This window comes from Salmo salar, chromosome ssa02, assembly GCF_905237065.1.
Source record: "Salmo salar chromosome ssa02, Ssal_v3.1, whole genome shotgun sequence".
Classification (NCBI taxonomy): Eukaryota; Metazoa; Chordata; class Actinopteri; order Salmoniformes; family Salmonidae; genus Salmo; species Salmo salar.
The window spans coordinates 6,685,554-6,711,015 of record NC_059443.1 but is presented as its reverse complement, the minus strand read 5'-3'; the positions used below and the strand labels follow the sequence as shown (position 1 = coordinate 6,711,015).

General features: G+C 44.8%; 1 protein-coding gene across 1 annotated transcript in view; it reads right to left on the bottom strand.

Annotated features, from left to right (window-relative positions):
• The window catches only part of LOC106597732 (protein Jumonji), a 150,048-nt gene that overhangs the window by 93,711 nt on the left and 30,875 nt on the right, over window positions 1–25,462 (bottom strand). The window contains exons 2-4 of the mRNA XM_045712773.1: window positions 24,135–24,264; window positions 18,996–19,140; window positions 16,432–16,604 (exon numbers count right to left, since the gene is read on the bottom strand). Of these exons, the coding sequence (XP_045568729.1) occupies window positions 16,432–16,604; window positions 18,996–19,140; window positions 24,135–24,264 (448 nt within the window). The remainder of the gene's footprint in view (window positions 1–16,431; window positions 16,605–18,995; window positions 19,141–24,134; window positions 24,265–25,462) is intronic.

Below are 25,462 nucleotides of genomic sequence, written 5' to 3'. Positions count from 1 at the left end.
GTAGTGTACTGTGAATGTGAGCTGGTTGGTATTGTAGTGTACTGTGAGCTGGTTGGTATTGTAGTATACTGTGAGCTGGTTGGTATTGTAGTGTACTGTTAGTGTGAGCTGGTTGGTATTGTAGTGTACTGTGAGCTGGTTGGTATTGTAGTGTACTGTGGGCTGGTTGGTATTGTAGTGTACTGTGAGTGTGGGCTGGTTGGTATTGTAGTGTACTGTGAGTGTGAGCTGGTTGGTATTGTAGTGTACTGTGAGTGTGAGCTGGTTGGTATTGTAGTGTACTGTGAGTGTGAGCTGGTTGGTATTGTAGTGTACTGTGAGTGTGAGCTGGTTGGTATTGTAGTGTACTGTGAGTGTAAGCTGGTTGGTATTGTAGTGTACTGTGAGCTGGTTGGTATTGCAGTGTACTGTGAGTGTGAGCTGGTTGGTATTGTAGTGTACTGTGAGCTGGTTGGTATTGTAGTGTACTGTGAGTGTGAGCTGGTTGGTATTGTAGTGTACTGTGAGTGTGAGCTGGTTGGTATTGTAGTGTACTGTGAGCTGGTTGGTATTGTAGTGTACTGGGAGCTGGTTGGTATTGTAGTGTACTGTGAGCTGGTTGGTATTGTAGTGTACTGTGAGCTGGTTGGTATTGTAGTGTACTGTGAGCTGGTTGGTATCTTAGTATACTGTGAGCTGGTTGGTATTGTAGTATACTGTGAGCTGGTTGGTATTGTAGTGTACTGTGAGCTGGTTGGTATTGTAGTGTACTGTGAGCTGGTTGGTATTGTAGTATACTGTGAGCTGGTTGGTATTGTAGTATACTGTGAGCTGGTGGGTATTGTAGTGTACTGTGAGCTGGTTGGTATTGTAGTGTACTGTGAGCTGGTTGATATTGTAGTGTACTGTGAGCTGGTTGGTATTGTAGTGTACTGTGAGTGTGAGCTGGTTGGTATTGTAGTGTACTGTGAGCTGGTTGGTGTTGTAGTATACTGTGAGCTGGTTGGTATTGTAGTGTACTGTGAGCTGGTTGGTATTGTAGTGTACTGTGAGCTGGTTGGTATTGTAGTATACTGTGAGCTGGTTGGTATTGTAGTGTACTGTGAGCTGGTTGGTATTGTAGTGTACTGTGAGTGTGAGCTGGTTGGTATTGTAGTGTACTGTGAGCTGGTTGGTATTGTAGTGTACTGTGAGTGTGAGCTGGTTGGTATTGTAGTGTACTGTGAGCTGGTTGGTATTGTAGTGTACTGTGAGCTGGTTGGTATTGTAGTATACTGTGAGCTGGTTGGTATTGTAGTGTACTGTGAGCTGGTTGGTACTGTAGTGTACTGTGAGCTGGTTGGTATTGTACTGTACTGTGAGCTGGTTGGTATTGTAGTGTACTGTGAGCTGGTTGGTATTGTAGTGTACGTGTGAGCTGGTTGGTATTGTAGTGTACTGTGAGTGTGAGCTGGTTGGTATTGTAGTGTACTGTGAGTGTGAGCTGGTTGGTATTGTAGTGTACTGTGAGCTGGTTGGTACTGTAGTGTACTGTGAGCTGGTTGGTATTGTAGTGTACTGTGAGCTGGTTGGTATTGTAGTATACTGTGAGCTGGTTGGTATTGTAGTATACTGTGAGCTGGTGGGTATTGTAGTGTACTGTGAGCTGGTTGGTATTGTAGTGTACTGTGAGCTGGTTGGTATTGTAGTGTACTGTGAGCTGGTTGGTATTGTAGTGTACTGTGAGTGCGAGCTGGTTGGTATTGTAGTATACTGTGAGCTGGTTGGTATTGTAGTGTACTGTGAGCTGGTTGGTATTGTAGTGTACTGTGAGTGTGAGCTGGTTGGTATTGTAGTGTACTGTGAGCTGGTTGGTATTGTAGTGTACTGTGAGTGTGAGCTGGTTGGTATTTAGTATACTGTGAGCTGGTTGGTATTGTAGTATACTGTGAGCTGGTTGGTATTGTAGTGTACTGTGAGCTGGTTGGTATTGTAGTGTACTGTGAGCTGGTTGGCATTGTAGTGTACTGTGAGCTGGTTGGTATTGTAGTGTACTGTGAGCTGGTTGGTATTGTAGTGTACTGTGAGTGTGAGCTGGTTGGTATTGTAGTGTACTTTGAGTGTGAGCTGGTTGGTATTGTAGTGTACTGTGAGTGTGAGCTGGTTGGTATTGTAGTGTACTGTGAGCTGGTTGGTACTGTAGTGTACTGTGAGCTGGTTGGTATTGTAGTGTACTGTGAGCTGGTTGGTATTGTAGTGTACTGTGAGCTAGTTGGTATTGTAGTGTACTGTGAGTGTGAGCTGGTTGGTATGTAGTGCACTGTGAGCTGGTTGGTATTGTAGTGTACTGTGAGCTGGTTGGTATTGTAGTGTACTGTGAGTGTGAGCTGGTTGGTATTGTAGTGTACTGTGAGCTGGTTGGTATTGTAGTGTACTGTTAGTGTGAGCTCGTTGGTATTGTAGTGTACTGTGAGCTGGTTGGTATTGTAGTGTACTGTGAGCTGGTTGGTATTGTAGTGTACTGTGAGCTGGTTGGTATTGTAGTGTACTGTGAGCTGGTTGGTATTGTAGTGTACTGTGAGCTGGTTGGTATTGTAGTGTACTGTGAGCTGGTTGGTATTGTAGTGTACTGTGAGCTGGTTGGTATTGTAGTGTACTGTGAGCTGGTTGGTATTGTAGTATACTGTGAGCTGGTTGGTATTGTAGTATACTGTGAGCTGGTTGGTATTGTAGTGTACTGTGAGCTGGTTGGTATTGTAGTGTACTGTGAGCTGGTTGGTATTGTAGTGTACTGTGAGCTGGTTGGTATTGTAGTGTACTGTGAGCTGGTTGGTATTGTAGTGTACTGTGAGTGTGAGCTGGTTGGTATTGTAGTGTACTGTGAGCTGGTTGGTATTGTAGTGTACTGTGAGTGTGGTTGGTATTGTAGTGTACTGTGAGCTGGTTGGTATTGTAGTGTACTGTGAGCTGTGAGCTGGTTGGTATTGTAGTATACTGTGAGCTGGTTGGTATTGTAGTGTACTGTGAGCTGGTTGGTATTGTAGTGTACTGTGAGTGTGAGCTGGTTGGTATTGTAGTGTACTGTGAGCTGGTTGGTATTGTAGTGTACTGTGAGCTGGTTGGTATTGTAGTGTACTGTGAGTGTGAGCTGGTTGGTATTGTAGTGTACTGTGAGTGTGAGCTGGTTGGTATTGTAGTGTACTGTGAGTGTGAGCTGGTTGGTATTGTAGTGTACTGTGAGTGTGAGCTGGTTGGTATTGTAGTGTACTGTGAGTGTGAGCTGGTTGGTATTGTAGTGTACTGTGAGTGTGAGCTGGTTGGTATTGTAGTGTACTGTGAGCTGGTTGGTATTGCAGTGTACTGTGAGTGTGAGCTGGTTGGTATTGTAGTGTACTGTGAGCTGGTTGGTATTGTAGTGTACTGTGAGTGTGAGCTGGTTGGTATTGTAGTGTACTGTGAGTGTGAGCTGGTTGGTATTGTAGTGTACTGTGAGCTGGTTGGTATTGTAGTGTACTGTGAGCTGGTTGGTATTGTAGTGTACTGTGAGCTGGTTGGTATTGTAGTGTACTGTGGGCTGGTTGGTATTGTAGTGTACTGTGAGCTGGTTGGTATTGCAGTGTACTGTGAGTGTGAGCTGGTTGGTATTGTAGTGTACTGTGAGCTGGTTGGTATTGTAGTGTACTGTGAGTGTGAGCTGGTTGGTATTGTAGTGTACTGTGAGTGTGAGCTGGTTGGTATTGTAGTGTACTGTGAGCTGGTTGGTATTGTAGTGTACTGTGAGCTGGTTGGTATTGTAGTGTACTGTGAGCTGGTTGGTATTGTAGTGTACTGTGGGCTGGTTGGTATTGTAGTGTACTGTGAGCTGGTTGGTATTGTAGTGTACTGTGAGCTGGTTGGTATTGTAGTGTACTGTGAGCTTGTTGGTATTGTAGTGTACTGTGAGCTGGTTGGTATTGTAGTGTACTGTGAGCTGGTTGGTATCTTAGTATACTGTGAGCTGGTTGGTATTGTAGTGTACTGTGAGCTGGTTGGTATTGTAGTGTACTGTGAGCTGGTTGGTATTGTAGTGTACTGTGAGCTGGTTGGTGTTGTAGTATACTGTGAGCTGGTTGGTATTGTAGTGTACTGTGAGCTGGTTGGTATTGTAGTGTACTGTGAGCTGGTTGGTATTGTAGTATACTGTGAGCTGGTTGGTATTGTAGTGTACTGTGAGCTGGTTGGTATTGTAGTGTACTGTGAGTGTGAGCTGGTTGGTATTGTAGTGTACTGTGAGCTGGTTGGTATTGTAGTGTACTGTGAGTGTGAGCTGGTTGGTATTGTAGTGTACTGTGAGCTGGTTGGTATTGTAGTGTACTGTGAGCTGGTTGGTATTGTAGTGTACTGTGAGCTGGTTGGTATTGTAGTGTACTGTGAGTGTGAGCTGGTTGGTATTGTAGTGTACTGTGAGTGTGAGCTGGTTGGTATTGTAGTGTACTGTGAGTGTGAGCTGGTTGGTATTGTAGTGTACTGTGAGCTGGTTGGTACTGTAGTGTACTGTGAGCTGGTTGGTATTGTAGTGTACTGTGAGCTGGTTGGTATTGTAGTATACTGTGAGCTGGTTGGTATTGTAGTGTACTGTGAGCTGGTGGGTATTGTAGTGTATTGTGAGCTGGTTGGTATTGTAGTGTACTGTGAGCTGGTTGGTATTGTAGTGTACTGTGAGCTGGTTGGTATTGTAGTGTACTGTGAGTGCGAGCTGGTTGGTATTGTAGTATACTGTGAGCTGGTTGGTATTGTAGTGTACTGTGAGCTGGTTGGTATTGTAGTGTACTGTGAGTGTGAGCTGGTTGGTATTGTAGTGTACTGTGAGCTGGTTGGTATTGTAGTGTACTGTGAGTGTGAGCTGGTTGGTATTTAGTATACTGTGAGCTGGTTGGTATTGTAGTGTACTGTGAGCTGGTTGGTATTGTAGTGTACTGTGAGCTGGTTGGTATTGTAGTGTACTGTGAGCTGGTTGGCATTGTAGTGTACTGTGAGCTGGTTGGTATTGTAGTGTACTGTGAGCTGGTTGGTATTGTAGTGTACTGTGAGTGTGAGCTGGTTGGTATTGTAGTGTACTTTGAGTGTGAGCTGGTTGGTATTGTAGTGTACTGTGAGTGTGAGCTGGTTGGTATTGTAGTGTACTGTGAGCTGGTTGGTACTGTAGTGTACTGTGAGCTGGTTGGTATTGTAGTGTACTGTGAGCTGGTTGGTATTGTAGTGTACTGTGAGCTAGTTGGTATTGTAGTGTACTGTGAGTGTGAGCTGGTTGGTATGTAGTGCACTGTGAGCTGGTTGGTATTGTAGTGTACTGTGAGCTGGTTGGTATTGTAGTGTACTGTGAGTGTGAGCTGGTTGGTATTGTAGTGTACTGTGAGCTGGTTGGTATTGTAGTGTACTGTTAGTGTGAGCTCGTTGGTATTGTAGTGTACTGTGAGCTGGTTGGTATTGTAGTGTACTGTGAGCTGGTTGGTATTGTAGTGTACTGTGAGCTGGTTGGTATTGTAGTGTACTGTGAGCTGGTTGGTATTGTAGTGTACTGTGAGCTGGTTGGTATTGTAGTGTACTGTGAGCTGGTTGGTATTGTAGTGTACTGTGAGCTGGTTGGTATTGTAGTGTACTATGAGCTGGTTGGTATTGTAGTATACTGTGAGCTGGTTGGTATTGTAGTATACTGTGAGCTGGTTGGTATTGTAGTGTACTGTGAGCTGGTTGGTATTGTAGTGTACTGTGAGCTGGTTGGTATTGTAGTGTACTGTGAGCTGGTTGGTATTGTAGTGTACTGTGAGCTGGTTGGTATTGTAGTGTACTGTGAGTGTGAGCTGGTTGGTATTGTAGTGTACTGTGAGCTGGTTGGTATTGTAGTATACTGTGAGTTGGTTGGTATTGTAGTGTACTGTGAGCTGGTTGGTATTGTAGTGTACTGTGAGCTGTGAGCTGGTTGGTATTGTAGTATACTGTGAGCTGGTTGGTATTGTAGTGTACTGTGAGCTGGTTGGTATTGTAGTGTACTGTGAGTGTGAGCTGGTTGGTATTGTAGTGTACTGTGAGCTGGTTGGTATTGTAGTGTACTGTGAGCTGGTTGGTATTGTAGTGTACTGTGAGTGTGAGCTGGTTGGTATTGTAATATACTGTGAGCTGGTTGGTATTGTAGTGTACTGTGAGCTGGTTGGTATTGTAGTGTACTGTGAGTGTGAGCTGGTTGGTTTTGTAGTGTACTGTGAGCTGGTTGGTATTGTAGTGTACTGTGAGTGTGAGCTGGTTGGTATTGTAGTATACTGTGAGCTGGTTGGTATTGTAGTATACTGTGAGCTGGTTGGTATTGTAGTGTACTGTGAGCTGGTTGGTATTGTAGTGTACTGTGAGCTGGTTGGTATTGTAGTATACTGTGAGCTGGTTGGTATTGTATTGTAATGTGAGCTGGTTGGTAATGTAGTGTACTGTGAGCTGGTTGGTATTGTAGTGTACTGTGAGCTGGTTGGTATTGTAGTGTACTGTGAGTGTGAGCTGGTTGGTATTGTAGTGTACTGTGAGTGTGAGCTGGTTGGTATTGTAGTGTACTGTGAGTGTGAGCTGGTTGGTATTGTAGTGTACTGTGAGCTGGTTGGTACTGTAGTGTACTGTGAGCTGGTTGGTATTGTAGTGTACTGTGAGCTGGTTGGTATTGTAGTGTACTGTGAGCTGGTTGGTATTGTAGTGTACTGTGAGTGTGAGCTGGTTGGTATGTAGTGTACTGTGAGCTGGTTGGTATTGTAGTGTACTGTGAGCTGGTTGGTATTGTAGTGTACTGTGAGTGTGAGCTGGTTGGTATTGTAGTGTACTGTGAGCTGGTTGGTATTGTAGTGTACTGTGAGTGTGAGCTGGTTGGTATTGTAGTGTACTGTGAGTGTGAGCTGGTTGGTATTGTAGTGTACTGTGAGCTGGTTGGTATTGTAGTGTACTGTGAGTGTGAGCTGGTTGGTATTGTAGTGTACTGTGAGCTGGTTGGTATTGTAGTGTACTGTGAGCTGGTTGGTATTGTAGTGTACTGTGAGCTGGTTGGTATTGTAGTGTACTGTGAGCTGGTTGGTATTGTAGTGTACTGTGAGTGTGAGCTGGTTGGTATTGTAGTGTACTGTGAGCTGGTTGGTATTGTAGTGTACTGTGAGCTGGTTGGTATTGTAGTGTACTGTGAGTGTGAGCTGGTTGGTATTGTAGTATACTGTGAGCTGGTTGGTATTGTAGTGTACTGTGAGCTGGTTGGTATTGTAGTGTACTGTGAGTGTGAGCTGGTTGGTATTGTAGTGTACTGTGAGCTGGTTGGTATTGTAGTGTACTGTGAGTGTGAGCTGGTTGGTATTGTAGTGTACTGTGAGCTGGTTGGTATTGTAGTGTACTGTGAGCTGGTTGGTATTGTAGTATACTGTGAGCTGGTTGGTATTGTAGTGTACTGTGAGCTGGTTGGTACTGTAGTGTACTGTGAGCTGGTTGGTATTGTAGTGTACTGTGAGCTGGTTGGTATTGTAGTGTACTGTGAGCTGGTTGGTATTGTAGTGTACTGTGAGCTGGTTGGTATTGTAGTGTACTGTGAGTGTGAGCTGGTTGGTATTGTAGTGTACTGTGAGTGTGAGCTGGTTGGTATTGTAGTGTACTGTGAGTGTGAGCTGGTTGGTATTGTAGTGTACTGTGAGCTGGTTGGTACTGTAGTGTACTGTGAGCTGGTTGGTATTGTAGTGTACTGTGAGCTGGTTGGTATTGTAGTATACTGTGAGCTGGTTGGTATTGTAGTATACTGTGAGCTGGTGGGTATTGTAGTGTACTGTGAGCTGGTTGGTATTGTAGTGTACTGTGAGCTGGTTGGTATTGTAGTGTACTGTGAGCTGGTTGGTATTGTAGTGTACTGTGAGTGCGAGCTGGTTGGTATTGTAGTACACTGTGAGCTGGTTGGTATTGTAGTGTACTGTGAGCTGGTTGGTATTGTAGTGTACTGTGAGTGTGAGCTGGTTGGTATTGTAGTGTACTGTGAGCTGGTTGGTATTGTAGTGTACTGTGAGTGTGAGCTGGTTGGTATTTAGTATACTGTGAGCTGGTTGGTATTGTAGTATACTGTGAGCTGGTTGGTATTGTAGTGTACTGTGAGCTGGTTGCTATTGTAGTGTACTGTGAGCTGGTTGGTATTGTAGTGTACTGTGAGCTGGTTGGTATTGTAGTGTACTGTGAGCTGGTTGGTATTGTAGTGTACTGTGAGTGTGAGCTGGTTGGTATTGTAGTGTACTTTGAGTGTGAGCTGGTTGGTATTGTAGTGTACTGTGAGTGTGAGCTGGTTGGTATTGTAGTGTACTGTGAGCTGGTTGGTACTGTAGTGTACTGTGAGCTGGTTGGTATTGTAGTGTACTGTGAGCTGGTTGGTATTGTAGTGTACTGTGAGCTAGTTGGTATTGTAGTGTACTGTGAGTGTGAGCTGGTTGGTATGTAGTGCACTGTGAGCTGGTTGGTATTGTAGTGTACTCTGAGCTGGTTGGTATTGTAGTGTACTGTGAGTGTGAGCTGGTTGGTATTGTAGTGTACTGTGAGCTGGTTGGTATTGTAGTGTACTGTTAGTGTGAGCTCGTTGGTATTGTAGTGTACTGTGAGCTGGTTGGTATTGTAGTGTACTGTGAGCTGGTTGGTATTGTAGTGTACTGTGAGCTGGTTGGTATTGTAGTGTACTGTGAGCTGGTTGGTATTGTAGTATACTGTGAGCTGGTTGGTATTGTAGTGTACTGTGAGCTGGTTGGTATTGTAGTGTACTGTGAGCTGGTTGGTATTGTAGTGTACTGTGAGCTGGTTGGTATTGTAGTGTACTGTGAGCTGGTTGGTATTGTAGTGTACTGTGAGCTGGTTGGTATTGTAGTGTACTGTGAGCTGGTTGGTATTGTAGTGTACTGTGAGCTGGTTGGTATTGTAGTGTACTGTGAGCTGGTTGGTATTGTAGTGTACTGTGAGCTGATTGGTATTGTAGTGTACTGTGAGTGTGAGCTGGTTGGTATTGTAGTGTACTGTGAGCTGGTTGGTATTGTAGTATACTGTGAGTTGGTTGGTATTGTAGTGTACTGTGAGCTGGTTGGTATTGTAGTGTACTGTGAGCTGTGAGCTGGTTGGTATTGTAGTATACTGTGAGCTGGTTGGTATTGTAGTGTACTGTGAGCTGGTTGGTATTGTAGTGTACTGTGAGTGTGAGCTGGTTGGTATTGTAGTGTACTGTGAGCTGGTTGGTATTGTAGTGTACTGTGAGCTGGTTGGTATTGTAGTGTACTGTGAGTGTGAGCTGGTTGGTATTGTAATATACTGTGAGTTGGTTGGTATTGTAGTGTACTGTTAGCTGGTTGGTATTGTAGTGTACTGTGAGTGTGAGCTGGTTGGTTTTGTAGTGTACTGTGAGCTGGTTGGTATTGTAGTGTACTGTGAGTGTGAGCTGGTTGGTATTGTAGTATACTGTGAGCTGGTTGGTATTGTAGTATACTGTGAGCTGGTTGGTATTGTAGTGTACTGTGAGCTGGTTGGTATTGTAGTGTACTGTGAGCTGGTTGGTATTGTAGTGTACTGTGAGCTGGTTGGTATTGTAGTGTACTGTGAGTGTGAGCTGGTTGGTATTGTAGTGTACTGTGAGTGTGAGCTGGTTGGTATTGTAGTGTACTGTGAGTGTGAGCTGGTTGGTATTGTAGTGTACTGTGAGCTGGTTGGTACTGTAGTGTACTGTGAGCTGGTTGGTATTGTAGTGTACTGTGAGCTGGTTGGTATTGTAGTGTACTGTGAGCTAGTTGGTATTGTAGTGTACTGTGAGTGTGAGCTGGTTGGTATGTAGTGTACTGTGAGCTGGTTGGTATTGTAGTGTACTGTGAGCTGGTTGGTATTGTAGTGTACTGTGAGTGTGAGCTGGTTGGTATTGTAGTGTACTGTGAGCTGGTTGGTATTGTAGTGTACTGTTAGTGTGAGCTGGTTGGTATTGTAGTGTACTGTGAGCTGGTTGGTATTGTAGTGTACTGTGAGCTGGTTGGTATTGTAGTGTACTGTGAGCTGGTTGGTATTGTAGTGTACTGTGAGCTGGTTGGTATTGTAGTGTACTGTGAGCTGGTTGGTATTGTAGTGTACTGTGAGCTGGTTGGTATTGTAGTGTACTGTGAGCTGGTTGGTATTGTAGTGCACTGTGAGCTGGTTGGTATTGTAGTGTACTGTGAGCTGGTTGGTATTGTAGTGTACTGTGAGCTGGTTGGTATTGTAGTGTACTGTGAGCTGGTTGGTACTGTAGTGCACTGTGAGTTGGTTGGTATTGTAGTGTACTGTGAGCTGGTTGGTATTGTAGTGTACTGTGAGCTGGTTGGTATTGTAGTGCACTGTGAGCTGGTTGGTATTGTAGTGTACTGTGAGCTGGTTGGTATTGTAGTGTACTGTGAGCTGGTTGGTATTGTAGTGTACTGTGAGCTGGTTGGTACTATAGTGCACTGTGAGTTGGTTGGTATTGTAGTGTACTGTGAGCTCGTTGGTATTGTAGTGTACTGTGAGCTGGTTGGTATTGTAGTGTACTGTGAGTTGGTTGGTATTGTAGTGTACTGTGAGCTGGTTGGTATTGTAGTGTACTGTGAGCTGGTTGGTATTGTAGTGTACTGTGAGCTGGTTGGTACTGTAGTGTAACGTTGTGTGGGCCACTGACTGTAAGTGATTTATTAGCTGGTTGACTGGGTTCTCCGTCTCCCTGCCACAGGAAAGGCTACTATATTCTACAGGCCTTTAGGCTGTTTTTCTGTCTACGTCCCAAATGGCACCCAATTTCCTTTATAGTGCACTACTTTTGAACAGGGCCCATAAGGCTCTGGTGAAAAGTAGTGCACTACATAGGGAATAGTGTGCCATTTGGGATGCCACTATGGAAAATATTTAAGTAATATAGAGGCAAGGATAGAAACAGCTGCTAATAAAGCTGGTGGTTTTCTTCCCTTTTCCTCTATAATAAATTAGTATATAGTGTTCCAGGAAACACATTATTATTCCAATAATGCAAATAAAGACACATTATTTACCAACGGTAAAGTACAGCAGGACTCATTCATTCACTTCCTGGTCTACAACAGTGGTGTGTTACATGCACCTGGTCTACAATAGTGTTGTGCTAGATGTAACTAACCTTGGTGGTGCCCTGGGGAGTGAAGTTAAATGTAGAGTAAACTAGTGTTAGATTCAGGTGGACCAAAAGCGCAGAATGGAAAATGTGACATACATAAGGGATCTTTAGTCATTTTCTGTTCATTTCCTGATGATTGTACATGTTGAATCACCACCGTTTGTCGACACCCAGCAGGTGATCTATCGCACACGGCTGTCATTCGTTATAGTATGTCTTGTCCTTAACTGCTCTGTGGAAGAGCTTTGGTTTTCTGTCAACAGAGGCTTAACAACCCAGCAGGGGTCTATAACATAACGGGTTTGTCAATCAGTCAGTCAGTCAGCCAGCCAGCTAGCCACCCAGTCATCCAGTAGGTCAGCCAGCCAGCTAGCCATTCAGTCCGCCAGTCAGTCCGCCAGTCAGTCAGCCAGCCAGCCAGCCGGTCAGCCAGTCAGGTACACTAATTCACCAGGGCTCAGAGGGAGACAGGCTGAAGAGAGAGAGAGAGGCTGATTTGTTTACAGCAGCAGTCTGTCTGTCAGTCTGTCTCAGGAGAGCTCCTCTAACAGGCCTGCTGTTTCCTGGCTGCCTAGAGATGTCTGATAACAGGCCTGCTGTCTCCATGAATACACAGCAGGGTTTGTTACACAGTGTACTGTGACTATACAAGTGTGAAGATGCTCTTTCTGCACAAGAGAGATGTGCTTATTTGCTCATGGTGGCGCAATGTGCAGGATGACGGGATGCCATAGCTCTCAGTTGTTCATGACAGCTAGTATTATAGGTCAATAAACAAAGAGACATGTATTATTTTCTTCCTCACAACAATGATGTGAAAGTAGAGTACACTGGGGGATAAATCATATATATGTCCGACTATAGACTATGCATCCAGGCTGCATCACATCCGGCCTGTGACTGGGAGTCCCACAGGGTGGCGCACAGCATCGTCCGGGTTTGGCCGGGGTAGGCCGTCATTGTAAATAAGAATTTGTTCTTAACAGACTTGCCTAGTTAAATAAAGGTTAAATAAAATAAATAAAAAATACAGCGAATACAGAGTTCTGGTGTCTTCAGGATTCTACTGTCATTTATGTTCTCCTACAGTCAGTTTGTACACATCACAATATCTCAGGCCTGGATTATGTTCAGTATTATTTGGCAGATGACTTAGTGAAAATCACTACACAATACTGTACATGCAGCCTATGCATTGACTGACTGTATTCGATTGAACATCTATCAAATGGAGATGAATTCATATTCTGACTTGACATGCTCAACATTTAAATGCTTGTTCTTGGATTTTCTGCAGCTTTCCAAGTTAAATACATGTAAATAAAGGAGCTTTCATCGTGTATGAAAAAACGGACTACTTTTTCCAGCTAGACTTTTAGTCTGAAATCCAGTGAGCATATGAAGTCATGTCTGTGTGAAAGATCAGTTGGTCGGTTGGAAAGCACTGCTTTAAAACACAACGATTACATCCCAAATGGCACCCTATTCCCTATATAGTGCACTAGTCAGAAGTAGTATATAGGGAATAAGGTGCAACTTGGGACGCATCCAACAGCTAGTGCTGCTGCTGTTCCATTGACACTCCACTACTATACTGTTCCATTGACACTCCACTACTATACTGTTCCATTGACACTCCACTACTATACTGTTCCATTGACACTCCACTACTATACTGTTCCATTGACACTCCACTGCTATACTGTTCCATTGACACTCCACTACTATACTGTTCCATTGACACTCCACTACTATACTGTCTCATTGACACTCCACTACTATACTGTCTCATTGACACTCCACTGCTATACTGGCTTAATAAAGCATAATAAAGGAAATGGTTTAAATCATCCCAGATAATGAACAGGACTTACTGTTAGTTGAGGGGTTGAGACTAGGAAAAGAAAAGGTACTCTTTAAGGAAGCATTTCATTATGATTGAATGCCATTAACCCAGTTTAACCTAACTGGCAAAGCACAGTGATGAACTGTGAGATTGATGTATGGATGGATGATGTGTAGTTGATGTGTGGTTGATGTATAGATGGATGATGTATGGATGGATGATGTGTGGTTGATGGATGATGTGTGGTTGATGTATGGATGGATGATGTGTGGTTGCTGTATAGATGGATAATGTATGGATGGATGATGTGTGGTTGATGTATGGATGGATGATGTGTTGTTGATGTATGGATGGATGATGTGTGGTTGATGTATAGATGGATAATGTATGGATGGATGATGTGTGGTTGATGTAGGGATGGATGATGTGTGGTTGATGTATGGATGGATGATGTGTGGTTGATGTATGGATAGATGATGTGTGGTTGATGTATGGATGGATGATGTGTGGTTGATGTATAGATGGATAATGTATGGATGGATGATGTGTGGTTGATGTATGGATGGATGATGTGTGGTTGATGTATGGATGGATGATGTGTGGTTGATGTGTAGAAGGATGATGTGTGGTTGATGTATAGATGGATGATATGTGGTTGATGTATAGATGGATAATGTATGGATGGATGATGTGTGGTTGATGTATAAATAGATAATGTATGGATGGATGATGCGTGGTTGATGTATAGATGAATGATGTGTGGTTGATGTATAGATGGATAATGTATGTATGGATGATGTGTGGTTGATGTATAGATGGATAATGTATGGATGGATGATGTGTGGTTGATGTATAGATGGATAATGTATGGATGGATGATGTGTGGTTGATGTATGGATGGATGATGTGTGGTTGATGTATGGATGGATAATGTATGGATGGATGATGTGTGGTTGATGTATGGATGGATGATGTGTGGTTGATGTATAGATGGATAATATATGGATGGATGATGTGTGGTTGATGTATGGATGGATAATGTATGGTTGATGTATGGATGGATAATGTATGGATGGATGATGTGTGGTTGATGCATGTTTCATGGTAGGCTGTATATACTGTATATAATAACACAACCAGTGTAACACTAGACCAATCAGCAGAGGTATCGATGATGACACCTGCATTGCTTGCTGTTTGGGGTTTTAGGCTGGGTTTCTATACAGCACTTTGAGATATCAGCTGATCTAAGAAGGGCTATATAAATACATTTGATTTGAATGTATTCTCTGATTTGGTATGTAAGTTTCAGTGTTTGTCTGGTTTGACTGGCTATTCCAACCCCTTCATCACTAGATGAATGAGATAAGCCACTGAGACATATTCAGGGCTGTCTGGAACCTGAAGCTGTCACTAACTGTTTCAGGGGGAAAACAGATTTGTGTTTGAGGTTGAGGTTGAGGTTAGGAGGATGCCAACCCACAGTATAATGGACTGTAATTCAGATCCACCCTGGGACTGGAGCCAGGCCAGACACTCTAAATACTAAGCCCAGTTACAGGCCACTTAAAGGGAACACCATCATAAAACCAGAACTGTGTCCCTAGTGGCACCCTATTCCCTACATAGTGCACTACTTACTGCGTTAGCCTATGACATTGAAGCATTACTTCTCGTGAGCTCATTTGTTCCGCATTCGACCAATAAGCTTACACGACAGGTTGCCAAGTCAGCCCACAACTAAAACTGTTGAACACGTGTACCATCCACGTCACAGCAGTATATGAGGGAACACACACACACACACACACACACACACACACACACACACACACACACACACACACACACACACACACACACACACACACACACACACAGCACATAACTGAACTTTGCAATCCACATGTGTTCATTTGTGTAAAATGGGATTGGACATGAAAGTGCACAAAATGTCACACCTTGATCTGTTTTTCACCTGTCTTGTGCTTGTCTCCACCCCCCACCAGGTGTCTCCCATTTGTCCCCATTATCTCCTGTGTATTTATTGCTGCGTTTTCTGTTTGTCTGTTGCCAGTTCGTCTTGTCCTGTCAAGTCCTACCAGCGTGTTCCCTGTGTTTTCCTGTGCTCTAGTTTTTTGTTTCTCCTAGTCTTCCCAGTTCTGACATTTCTGCCTGTCCTGACCCCGATCCTGCCTGTTGTCCTGTACCTGTCCTGACCCTGGTCATGCCTGTTGTCCTGTACCTGTCCTGACCCTGATCACGCCTGTTGTCCTGTACCTGTCCTGACCCTGATCCTGCCTGTTGTCCTGTACCTGTCCTGACCCTGATCCTGCCTGTTGTCCTGTACCTGTCCTGACCCTGATCATGCCTGTTGTCCTGTACCTGTCCTGACCCTGATCCTGCCTGTTGTCCTGTACCTGTCCTGACCCTGATCCTGCCTGTTGTCCTGTACCTGTCCTGACCCTGATCATGCCTGTTGTCCTGTACCTGTCCTGACCCTGATCCTGCCTGTTGTCCTGTACCTGTCCTGACCCTGATCATGCCTGTTGTCCTGTACCTGTCCTGACCCTGATCATGCCTGTTGTCCTGTACCTGTCCTGACCCTGGTCCTGCCTGTTGTCCAGTACCTGTCCTGACCCTGATCCTGCCTGTTGTCCTGTACCTGTCCTGACCCTGATCCTGCCTGTTGTCCTGTACCTGTCCTGACCCTGATCATGCCTGTTGTCCTGTACCTGTCCTGACCCTGGTCATGCCTGTTGTCCTGTACCTGTCCTGACCCTGATCACGCCTGTTGTCCTGTACCTGTGCTGACCCTGATCCTGCCTGTTGTCCTGTACCTGTCCTGACCCTGATCATGCCTGTTGTCCTGTACCTGTGCTGACCCTGATCCTGCCTGTTGTCCTGTACCTGTCCTGACCCTGATCCCGCCTGTTGTCCTGTACCTGTGCTGACCCTGATCCTGCCTGTTGTCCTGTACCTGTCCTGACCCTGATCATGCCTGTTGTCCTGTACCTGTCCTGACCCTGATCATGCCTGTTGTCCTGTACCTGTGCTGACCCTGGTCATGCCTGTTGTCCTGTACCTGTCCTGACCCTGATCATGCCTGTTGTCCTGTACCTGTCCTGACCCTGATCATGCCTGTTGTCCTGTACCTGTGCTGACCCTGGTCATGCCTGTTGTCCTGTACCTGTCCTGACCCTGATCCTGCCTGTTGTCCTGTACCTGTCCTGACCCTGATTTGGATTAGGACTCTTGCCTGTCTTGACTTACATTTCCCCTGCTCCTTGTTCTATAATAAACTCTGAGACTCGTACTATCCGTCTCCTGTATCTGGGTGTTAGTCTGAGCCGCGATACAGAAGCCCTTTATACTGTGGTAGGTCTCCCTTGTAAAAGAGGTATTCTGACCTCTATGGAACTTCCTGGATAAGTCAAAGTTCCATAAAAACTAAAGGTTGCAGGCCACTCACCTCGTAAACAGAGGAAGGTGAGGAAGTCCTCGGTCTTGGGCTTGCGTCTGGTGAGGTCGCTGAGGGGAGAGGTGGGGCTGGGGGGCAAGAGGGTCTCAGACAGCTTGACCGGCGTGGCACTGGGGGAGCTGGGCTGAGACTGGGCAAACTTCCTTTGAGCCTGCAGCCGTGGTCTGGCAAGGGAGAGAAGAGACATTTTTACATTTACATTCTATGGGCCCTGGTAGTAAACTAGTGCACTGAATAGGGAATAGGGTGTCATTTGGGACTCAGGTTAAGAAAAGATGAGACAGATATCAATATTACCCGGTTACAAATATCCAATTGATTCATTGAGCCAATAAATGGAAGTAATTAGAATATCCCTGCCTTCAGTTGATAAGCTCTCTCTCTCTTCAGTTGATAAGCTCTCTCTCTCTTCAGTTGATAAGCTCTCTCTCTCTCTTCAGTTGATAAGCTCTCTCTGTCTTCAGTTGATAGGCTAGCTCTCTCTTCAGTTGATAAGCTCTCTCTCTTCAGTTGATAAGCTCTCTCTCTTCAGTTGATAAGCTCGCTCTCGCTCTCTTCAGTTGATAAGCTCTCTCTCTCTCTTCAGTTGATAAGCTCTCTCTCTCTTCAGTTGATAAGCTCTCTCTGTCTTCAGTTGATAAGCTAGCTCTCTCTTCAGTTGATAAGCTCTCTCTCTTCAGTTGATAAGCTCTCTCTCTCTCTTCAGCTGATAAGCTCTCTCTCTTCAGTTGATAAGCTCGCTCTCTCTTCAGTAGATACGCTCGCTCTCTCTTCAGTTGATAAGCTCGCGCTCTCTTCAGTTGATAAGCTCTCTCTCTCTTTCAGCTGATAAGCTCTCTCTCTTTTCAGGTGATAAGCTCTCTCTCTCTCTTCAATTGATAAGCTCTCTCTCTCTCTTCAGTTGATAAGCTCTCTCTCTCTTCAGTTGATAAGCTCTCTCTCTCTCTCTTCAGTTGATAAGCTCTCTCTCTCTCTTCAGTTGATAAGCTCTCTCTCTTCAGTTGATAAGCTCTCTCTCTCTCTTCAGTTGACTAACCGGTGTCTGTATGTAGCCTCGCTACTTTTATAGCCTTGCTACTGTATATAGCCTGTCTTTTTACTGTTGTTTTATTTCTTTACTTACCTATTGTTCACCTAATACCTTTTTTGCACTATTGGTTAGAGCCTGTAAGTAAGCATTTCACTGTAAGGTCTACCTACACCTGTTGTATTCGGCGCACGTGACAAATAAACTTTGATTTGATAAGCTCTCTCTCTCCCTTCAGTAGATAAGCTCGCTCTCTCTTCAGTTGATAAGCTCGCTCTCTCTTCAGTTGATAAGCTCGCTCTCTCTTCAGTTGATAAGCTCGCTCTCTCTTCAGTTGATAAGCTCTCTCTCTCTTCAGTTGATAAGCTCTCTCTCCCTTCAGTTGATAAGCTCGCTCTCTCTTCAGTTGATAAGCTCGCGCTCTCTTCAGTTGATAAGCTCTCTCTCTCTTCAGTTGATAAGCTCTCTCTCTTCAGTTGATAAGCTCTCTCTCTCTCTCTTCAGTTGATAAGCTCTCTCTCTCTCTCTCTCTCCAGTTGATGAGCTCTCTCTCTCTCTTCAGTTGATAAGCTCTCTCTCTCTCTCTTCAGTTGATAAGCTCTCTCTCTCTCTTCAGTTGATAAGCTCTCTCTCTTCTTCAGTTGATAAGCTCTCTCTCTCTCTCTTCAGTTGATAAGCTCTCTCTCTCTCTCTTCAGTTGATAAGCTCTCTCTCTCTCTTCAGTTGATAAGCTCTCTCTCTCTCTCTTCAGTTGATAAGCTCTCTCTCTCTCTTCAGTTGATAAGTCTCTCTCTCTTCAGTTGATAAGCTCGCTCTCTCTCTCTTCAGTTGATAAGCTCTCTCTCTGTCTTCAGTTGATAAGCTCTCTCTCTGTGAGCTCAGCATCTCCTTCCTGACTAAATTAGGTCAATACTACCCCCAGAGCTCTGGTCAAAAGTAGTGCACTATGCAGGGAATAGGGTGCCATTTGAAACACAGACACTGTCTTTTGGTGGGCTTTGTTTTCAGCACCACAGAAACACAGACTGTCACAAACACTGCCTGTTCTTTTAGATGTTTTTGAATATGATAAAAACAGTTGTAAAATCTTTGGTAGTTGTTTTATTAGATCTAGACTTGGCAGAGTGGAGCAACAGGACAGTTGGCTGTCACACAGCCCGGTCTGATTGGCTGCCAATAGGAGACAGCCGGTGGACAGCAGGAGGACACTACACAACGTCCCTTCTTACCAGCCCCTCCCTGGTCCAAACAGTAACACAGTACCCGAACCACAACAGTCCAATCCTCCTGTTCTCGTACACACTCAGATCACAACACTATAACATGTTGCTGTTCTGAGTAAAACAAGCTTTTATTTTGGGTTCTGATAGGGTAAGACTGTTGAACTAAGCTTATGAGGCATTTATAACTTATATTATTCAAGAATCAATAAATATATATCATTCATGTAAGGCCAAATATATATGTACCAATCCCAGATTGCCCCTTTAACACAGTATAACCACATTGTAATACAGGGAGGGGTCACCTCTTTCTGACTGGATCGTCCCCTGAATACTCGCTGCTGCCGTCGTTGCTTTGAGACGAGCAGCGTGAGCACTCAGCTTTACCGTTGACTGCCAGTATCCCTGCCTTTTGTCCTGACCGGCAGCCATGGCTGTGTGGGAAAGAGCCTGTTGGTCAGGGAGAGGGACATCAATTACAATCAACACTAACTCACATTTCAAAGGTGCAAAATCAAATTTGTTTTTAAAAGAGAAAGTAGGAAAGTGTCAGGGGTGGGATTCAATCCCATGTCGCGCACAGCCCTTTCACTTTTTAACGATGCAAAGTTATATTCCATGACACAAAAGCATTATCCCAAACCATCAAGCAATCTGGCTTGGCAAGAAAACAGCCTTTCAACATTCTCAAATGTGTTTCTGTTCATTCTAAACAGACAGATGGTGTTACTGAATGTGATTATGGTTTAACATCTTTTTATCAGTACCAATACCAATTAAACATTTCTGATATACTTTTTAAGCACTTGTTTGCTATACTTGGCTGATGCATTTACTACTGTAATAATACTGTCTACAGCCAGAAAACTATCCAAGTTGAACAAAACCAAAAGCCCTGTCATTGTTCACCCTTCTTCTAAGTCAGGGGTGGGCAAACGTTTTGGCCCAAGGGCCACATCGGGATTTTGAAATTCAACGGAGGGACGCATTTTTGGGGGACCAATTGTTTGTTAAAATCAATTTGCGGGGGCCTCCCAAGTCTAAGGCATCACTACAGACCGGGTTCTATCCCAGGCTGGTCGTGACTGGGAGACCCATGAGGCGGCGCACAATTGGCCCAGCATCGTCCGGGTTAGGAGAGGGTTTGGCAGGCCGAGATTTCCTTGTACCATCGCGCTCTAGCGACTCCTGTGGCGGGCCGGACGCATGCAGGCTGACACAGTCGCCAGGTGTACGGTGTTTCCTCTGACACATTGGTGCGGCTGGCTTCCGGGTTAAGCAGGCATTGTGTCAAGAAGCAGTGCGGCTTGGTTGGGTTGTGTTTTGGAGGACGCACGGCTCTCAACCTTTGCCTCTCCCGAGTCCGTATGGGAGTTGCAGCGATGGGACAAGACTGTAACTACCACACTGGACACAATGAAATTGTGGAGAAAAAAGGGGGCCGGATTGAAGTGCCCGTGCGGGCCGTAATTTGCCCCCCCCCTTGTTCTAAGTTGTTGAACGTTGTTCATCGTTGTTGAGGACATAAATACATGCAGCGAGCACAGAAACAGAAGTCGTCAGTCGGTGTTGCTGTACTTGGGTCTGCTCAAAGTGGCTGTGTCCCAAATGGCACCCTATTCCATATTTAGTGCAAGGCCAATATGTCTCTGGTAAAAAGTAGCGCTCTATATAGGGCATAGGGTGCCATTTGTCAGGGAATGGCTCGTTCCTGTACCAGAACACCAGGTACAGCTGGTGATTTGCCTGCGGTCCCATTGATAATGAACTGAGGGACACTGAGCTGAATGTTAGAGCGTTGCAATGCTGTAAGATTGACAATCAGACTGATTCTGTCTGTCTGTGTGCATGTGTGTGTGTGTGTGTGTGTGTGTGTGTGTATGCCTATGCGTGCATGCGTGCCTGTGTGTGTGTGTGCGTGTGTCTCTCTCTGCATGTGTGTGTGTGTGCACGTGCCAGTGTATGTTTGTGTGTGTGCGCAAGGTCTGCGTGTATGTGTCTCTCTCTGCGCTGTGTGTGTGTGTGTGTGTGTGTGTGTGTGTGTGTGTGTGTGTGTGTGTGTGTGCGTGCGTGCGTGCGTGCGTGCGTGCGTGTGTGCGTGTGTGTGTGTGTACATGTGTGTGTACATGTGTGTGTACATGTGTGTGTAGGAGAGCCCATTAGAGAGAAATTAATCAGACAGGAAGTCCACAGTAAAAGCCACAGAAGGGGGCATTATCCAATACATAATGTACTTTACTAACAGATAGTCACTGTAATCATGGCAGAATTATAATATTCCTAATGGCCCATTGAACTGTCTAGAGAAATAAGCCAACTGAAATTAGCACGGCACTAGTGTAACACTGGCAATGGGAATCTTGCATAGCTTTTGTCCAGAGGATGATTAATGTTTGCATGCTGGTAGTGACTGAGATTTAGTGTTCATCAGCTTATTATGTCTGACAGTATGTTGACTATGTTTGATGTATATTTTTATTTAACCTTTATTTAACCTTTATTTAACTAGGCAAGTCAGTTAAGAACAAATTCTTATTTACAATGACGGCCTACCCTGGTGAAAACCCGGACGACACTGTGCGCCGCCCTATGGGATTCCCAATCACGGCCGGTTGTGATACAGCCTGGATTCGAACCAGGGTGTCTGTAGTGAAGCCTCAAATATTATTCTATCTGTGGTGTAAAGAAGCATGCTTCTGAGGCACAGTCGATGGTGCTCTGGGCTTCAGGCCAGAAGGTTGAGGGTTCAAGCTGTACTCCCCTGCCTGTTTCATTTCATTGGTGTTACTGTACAAATGACTGGCATAATCAATCATTCAAATGTATTTATGAAGCCCTTTTTTACATCAGCAGATGTCACAAAGTGCTTATACAGAAACCCAGTCTTAAACCCCAAACAGCAAGCAATGCAGGTGTAGAAGCACGGTGGCTAGGAAAACTCCCTAGAAAGGCAGGAACCTAGGAAGAAACCTAGAGAGGAACCAGGGTCTGAGGGGAGGCCAGTCCTCTTCTGGCTGTGCCGGGCGGAGATTAGAAGAGTACAAGTGGATGAGTACAAATGAATAGGGAAAAGGAGGAAGTGATTTGTACAGAAATCTAATCTAATCTAGTCTGCTTTGAGAATTAATCTGAAACATTTGCACTTTTTGAGAATTCAAAAAATCTATATTTTAGATATTAGATATTTGTGTGAAAATAGGATATCTTCTGTGCAGGAATTCCATGCATTGCCTCTTAGCGGTGTTAAGTGCAGAGAAACACGTTAAACCCAGAGATAATAATAGCCTCCTCCATGCATAGGGAGAATCCTGCTGAGGTTCAGAAGTGGCCTGGAGTGGCACCGTGGAGAGGCTGAGCACAGCACTTCCATATCCTGACTCAAATGCCAATCAGTCACAAACATCAGAAGAGAGCCTGAACAGAAAGTGAACAAAGAGAAAAAGAGGGTGCATGCATCCCAAATGGCACACTATTCACTACATAGTGCACTACTTTGGACCAAGGCCCCTAGGGAAAAGGACCTAAATAGGGAAAAGGGTGCCATTTGGGATGCATACAGGGAAAAGAGGAATTCCCCTCCCAACTTGTCACTGTGGGTAAACAGCCAGAGAAGACATGTTACTGTAGAGAAGAGAAGCCAAAATGGAAGCATCTACTTGTGTATGCAGCGTTCACTTCCTGCTCCATTTGTGTTATTCCCAGATGAGTGTATCTTATCTTTAGAGCCTGTCTGAATAGCATGATGCTTTTCCTACTGTTAGTTTGTGTCTAGGTGTGCATTCCAAACGGCACCCTGTTCCTGTTATAGTGAACCAGGACTCTACGGGTAGTGGTCAAAAGTAGTGCACTACATATGGGGAATAGGTTTCCATTTGAGATGCATCCTAAGCGTTTAGAGCCTGTCTGACTCTGAATGCGTTGGTGTTTGGTTAGAAAGGCTGAATCATTTCATCTTCGCTTTCGCATAAAACAGTCTAAAGCCTTTCTCCTGCCAGCTCAGAATACTCTATATCCATCCATCTGTGGTGTTGACCTGGATAGGCCAGGCCATCTGGTGTTTATCTGGATAGGCCAGGTCATCTGGTGTTTATCTGGATAGGCCAGGTCATCTGGTGTTTATCTGGATAGGCCAGGCCATCTGGTGTTTATCTGGATAGGCCAGGTCATCTGGTGTTTATCTGGATAGGCCAGGTCATCTGGTGTTTATCTGGATAGGCCAGGTCATCTGGTGTTTATCTGGATAGGCCAGGTCATCTGGTGTTTATCTGGATAGGCCAGGTCATCTGGTGTTTATCTGGATAGGCCAGGTCCTGTGGTGTTTATCTGGATAGGCCAGGTCATGTGGTGTTTATCTGGATAGGCCAGGCCCTCTGGTGTTTATCTGGATAGGCCAGGTCCTGTGGTGTTTATCTGGATAGGCCAGGTCCTGTGGTGTTTATCTGGATAGGCCAGGTCCTGTGGTGTTTATCTGGATAGGCCAGGTCCTGTGGTGTTTATCTGGATAGGCCAGGTCCTGTGGTGTTTATCTGGATAGGCCAGGCCATCTGGTGTTTATCTGGATAGGCCAGGTCCTGTGGTGTTTATCTGGATAGGCCAGGTCCTGTGGTGTTTATCTGGATAGGCCAGGTCCTGAGGTGTTCATCTGGATAGGCCAGGTCCTGTGGTGTTTATCTGGATAGGCCAGGTCCAGAGGTGTTTATCTGGATAGGCCAGGACCTGTGGTGTTTATCTGGATAGGCCAGGTCCTGTGGTGTTTATCTGGATAGGCCAGGTCCTGAGGTGTTTATCTGGATAGGCCAGGTCCTGAGGTGTTTATCTGGATAGGCCAGGTCATCAGTGGTGTTTATCTGGATAGGCCAGGTCCTGTGGTGTTTATCTGGATAGGCCAGGTCCTGTGGTGTTTATCTGGATAGGCCAGGTCCTGTGGTGTTTATCTGGATAGGCCAGGTCCTGAGGTGTTTATCTGGATAGGCCAGGTTGGAAAACTATAATATTGTACTGTATGAACAGGGGGCTATTTCACAAGGAGGTATATCATGGTATTTGTGAATACCAAAATGAACCTATTCTTTCTCACTTCTTATGGTAAGAAATTCTAGCCTCATGAAACCAGACTAAGCGCTGCACTCACGTTTCGTTAAGTGAAACAGAATTTGATCTCACGAGGTCTTGCTGGCTTGATGTGGCTAAAGAAACTAACTGTGCTGGAGAACCATTTAGTAACAAGTATGCTGTGGATGTGGTAGAAAGAGAAACGGTCAACACAATTGTCATTTCTAAGGCAATGCAGGCTATTGTTGAAGGCCCACTGACAATGGCTTCCTCCCAAATGGAACCCTATTCTCCAATAGGGCTCTGGTCAAAAGTAGTGCACTACATAGGGAATAGGGTGCCATTTGGGATGTAGCCATTGTGACAATAACAGCTACAGGCGAGAGACTCACCGTTGATGTTTCCTGTGCCGAGGCCATCTGTCACCTTGTTCCTCTGGGTGTTCTTAAACTCCTTCAGAGAAAGGTAGAGCACCTTCCTCACCTCGCGTTCCTCTAACCACGGGATACCATCACTGTCGTCCTGAGAAAGGAAGGGGGACACTCAGGGTTAGCGATGACCGCTTACTGTAGCAAACGCCAAGGGCTCAGAGAGGGAAGAACATCATAACTGTTTTCACAACTTCTATCTGTCCCAAACTGGCACCCTATTCCTTATATAGTGCACTACTTATCCCCATAGGCCCTGGTCTAAGGTAGTGCACTATATAGGGAATAGGGCGCCATATTGGGCTGAAACCTTTTACATTCAGTGAATGGAACTGATGTCTTCTGACAGTGAGATGGGAAAAACTGCAGAAGTTAACAATGTTCTGCAGTGTTTAGGGCCTAACACACACACACACACACACACACACACACACACACACACACACACACACACACACACACACACACACACACACACAGCAGCTGGGCCAGGTAAGAGCCAACAATTAGTCATATAATATAATGGTTTCATTTGTCCCTTTCAAAGCAAGTCCTGCAGGCTCTAGTTTTATCTGATCTTGATTGTTGTCCATTCGTGTGGTCAAGTGCTGCTAGGAAAGACCTAGTTAAGCTGCAGCTGCCCAGAACAGAGCGGCACGTCTTGCTCTTCACTGTAATCTGAGGGATAATATCCATACTATGCATGTCAGTCTCTCTTGGTTAAGAGTTGAAGAGACTGAATGCATCAATTCTTCTTTTTCTAAGAAACATTCATTTGTTGAAAATGACAAATTGTTTGCATAGTCAACTTAGACACAGCTCTGACACACACACTTTTCAGTCCCCAAATCCAGAACACGTTCAAGAAAGTGTACAGTATTATATAGAGCCATGATTACATCCATTCCATCTCATATTGCTCAAATAAACAGCAAACCTGGTTTCATAAAACTGATAAAGCAACACCTCACAACACCTCTATTGATATGTGACATTTTAAATGTATGTAGTTCTGTCCTTGTCTATTAATGTTCTGTATTATGTTTCATGTTCTGTGTGGACCCCAGGAAGAGGAGCTGCTGCTTTCTCAACAGCTAATAGGGATCCTAATAAAATACAAATACCAATACCTGTCACCTTGAGCTGAGCCTGTCCTACACAGAGTCCCTTTCAGTTGTCGGGGTGCGTCCCAAACGTCAGCCTATTCCCTATATAGTGCACTACTTTTTTTTACCAAAGCTCTTTGGACCTTGGTCAAAATTAGTGCACTATGTAGGGAATAGGCTACTATT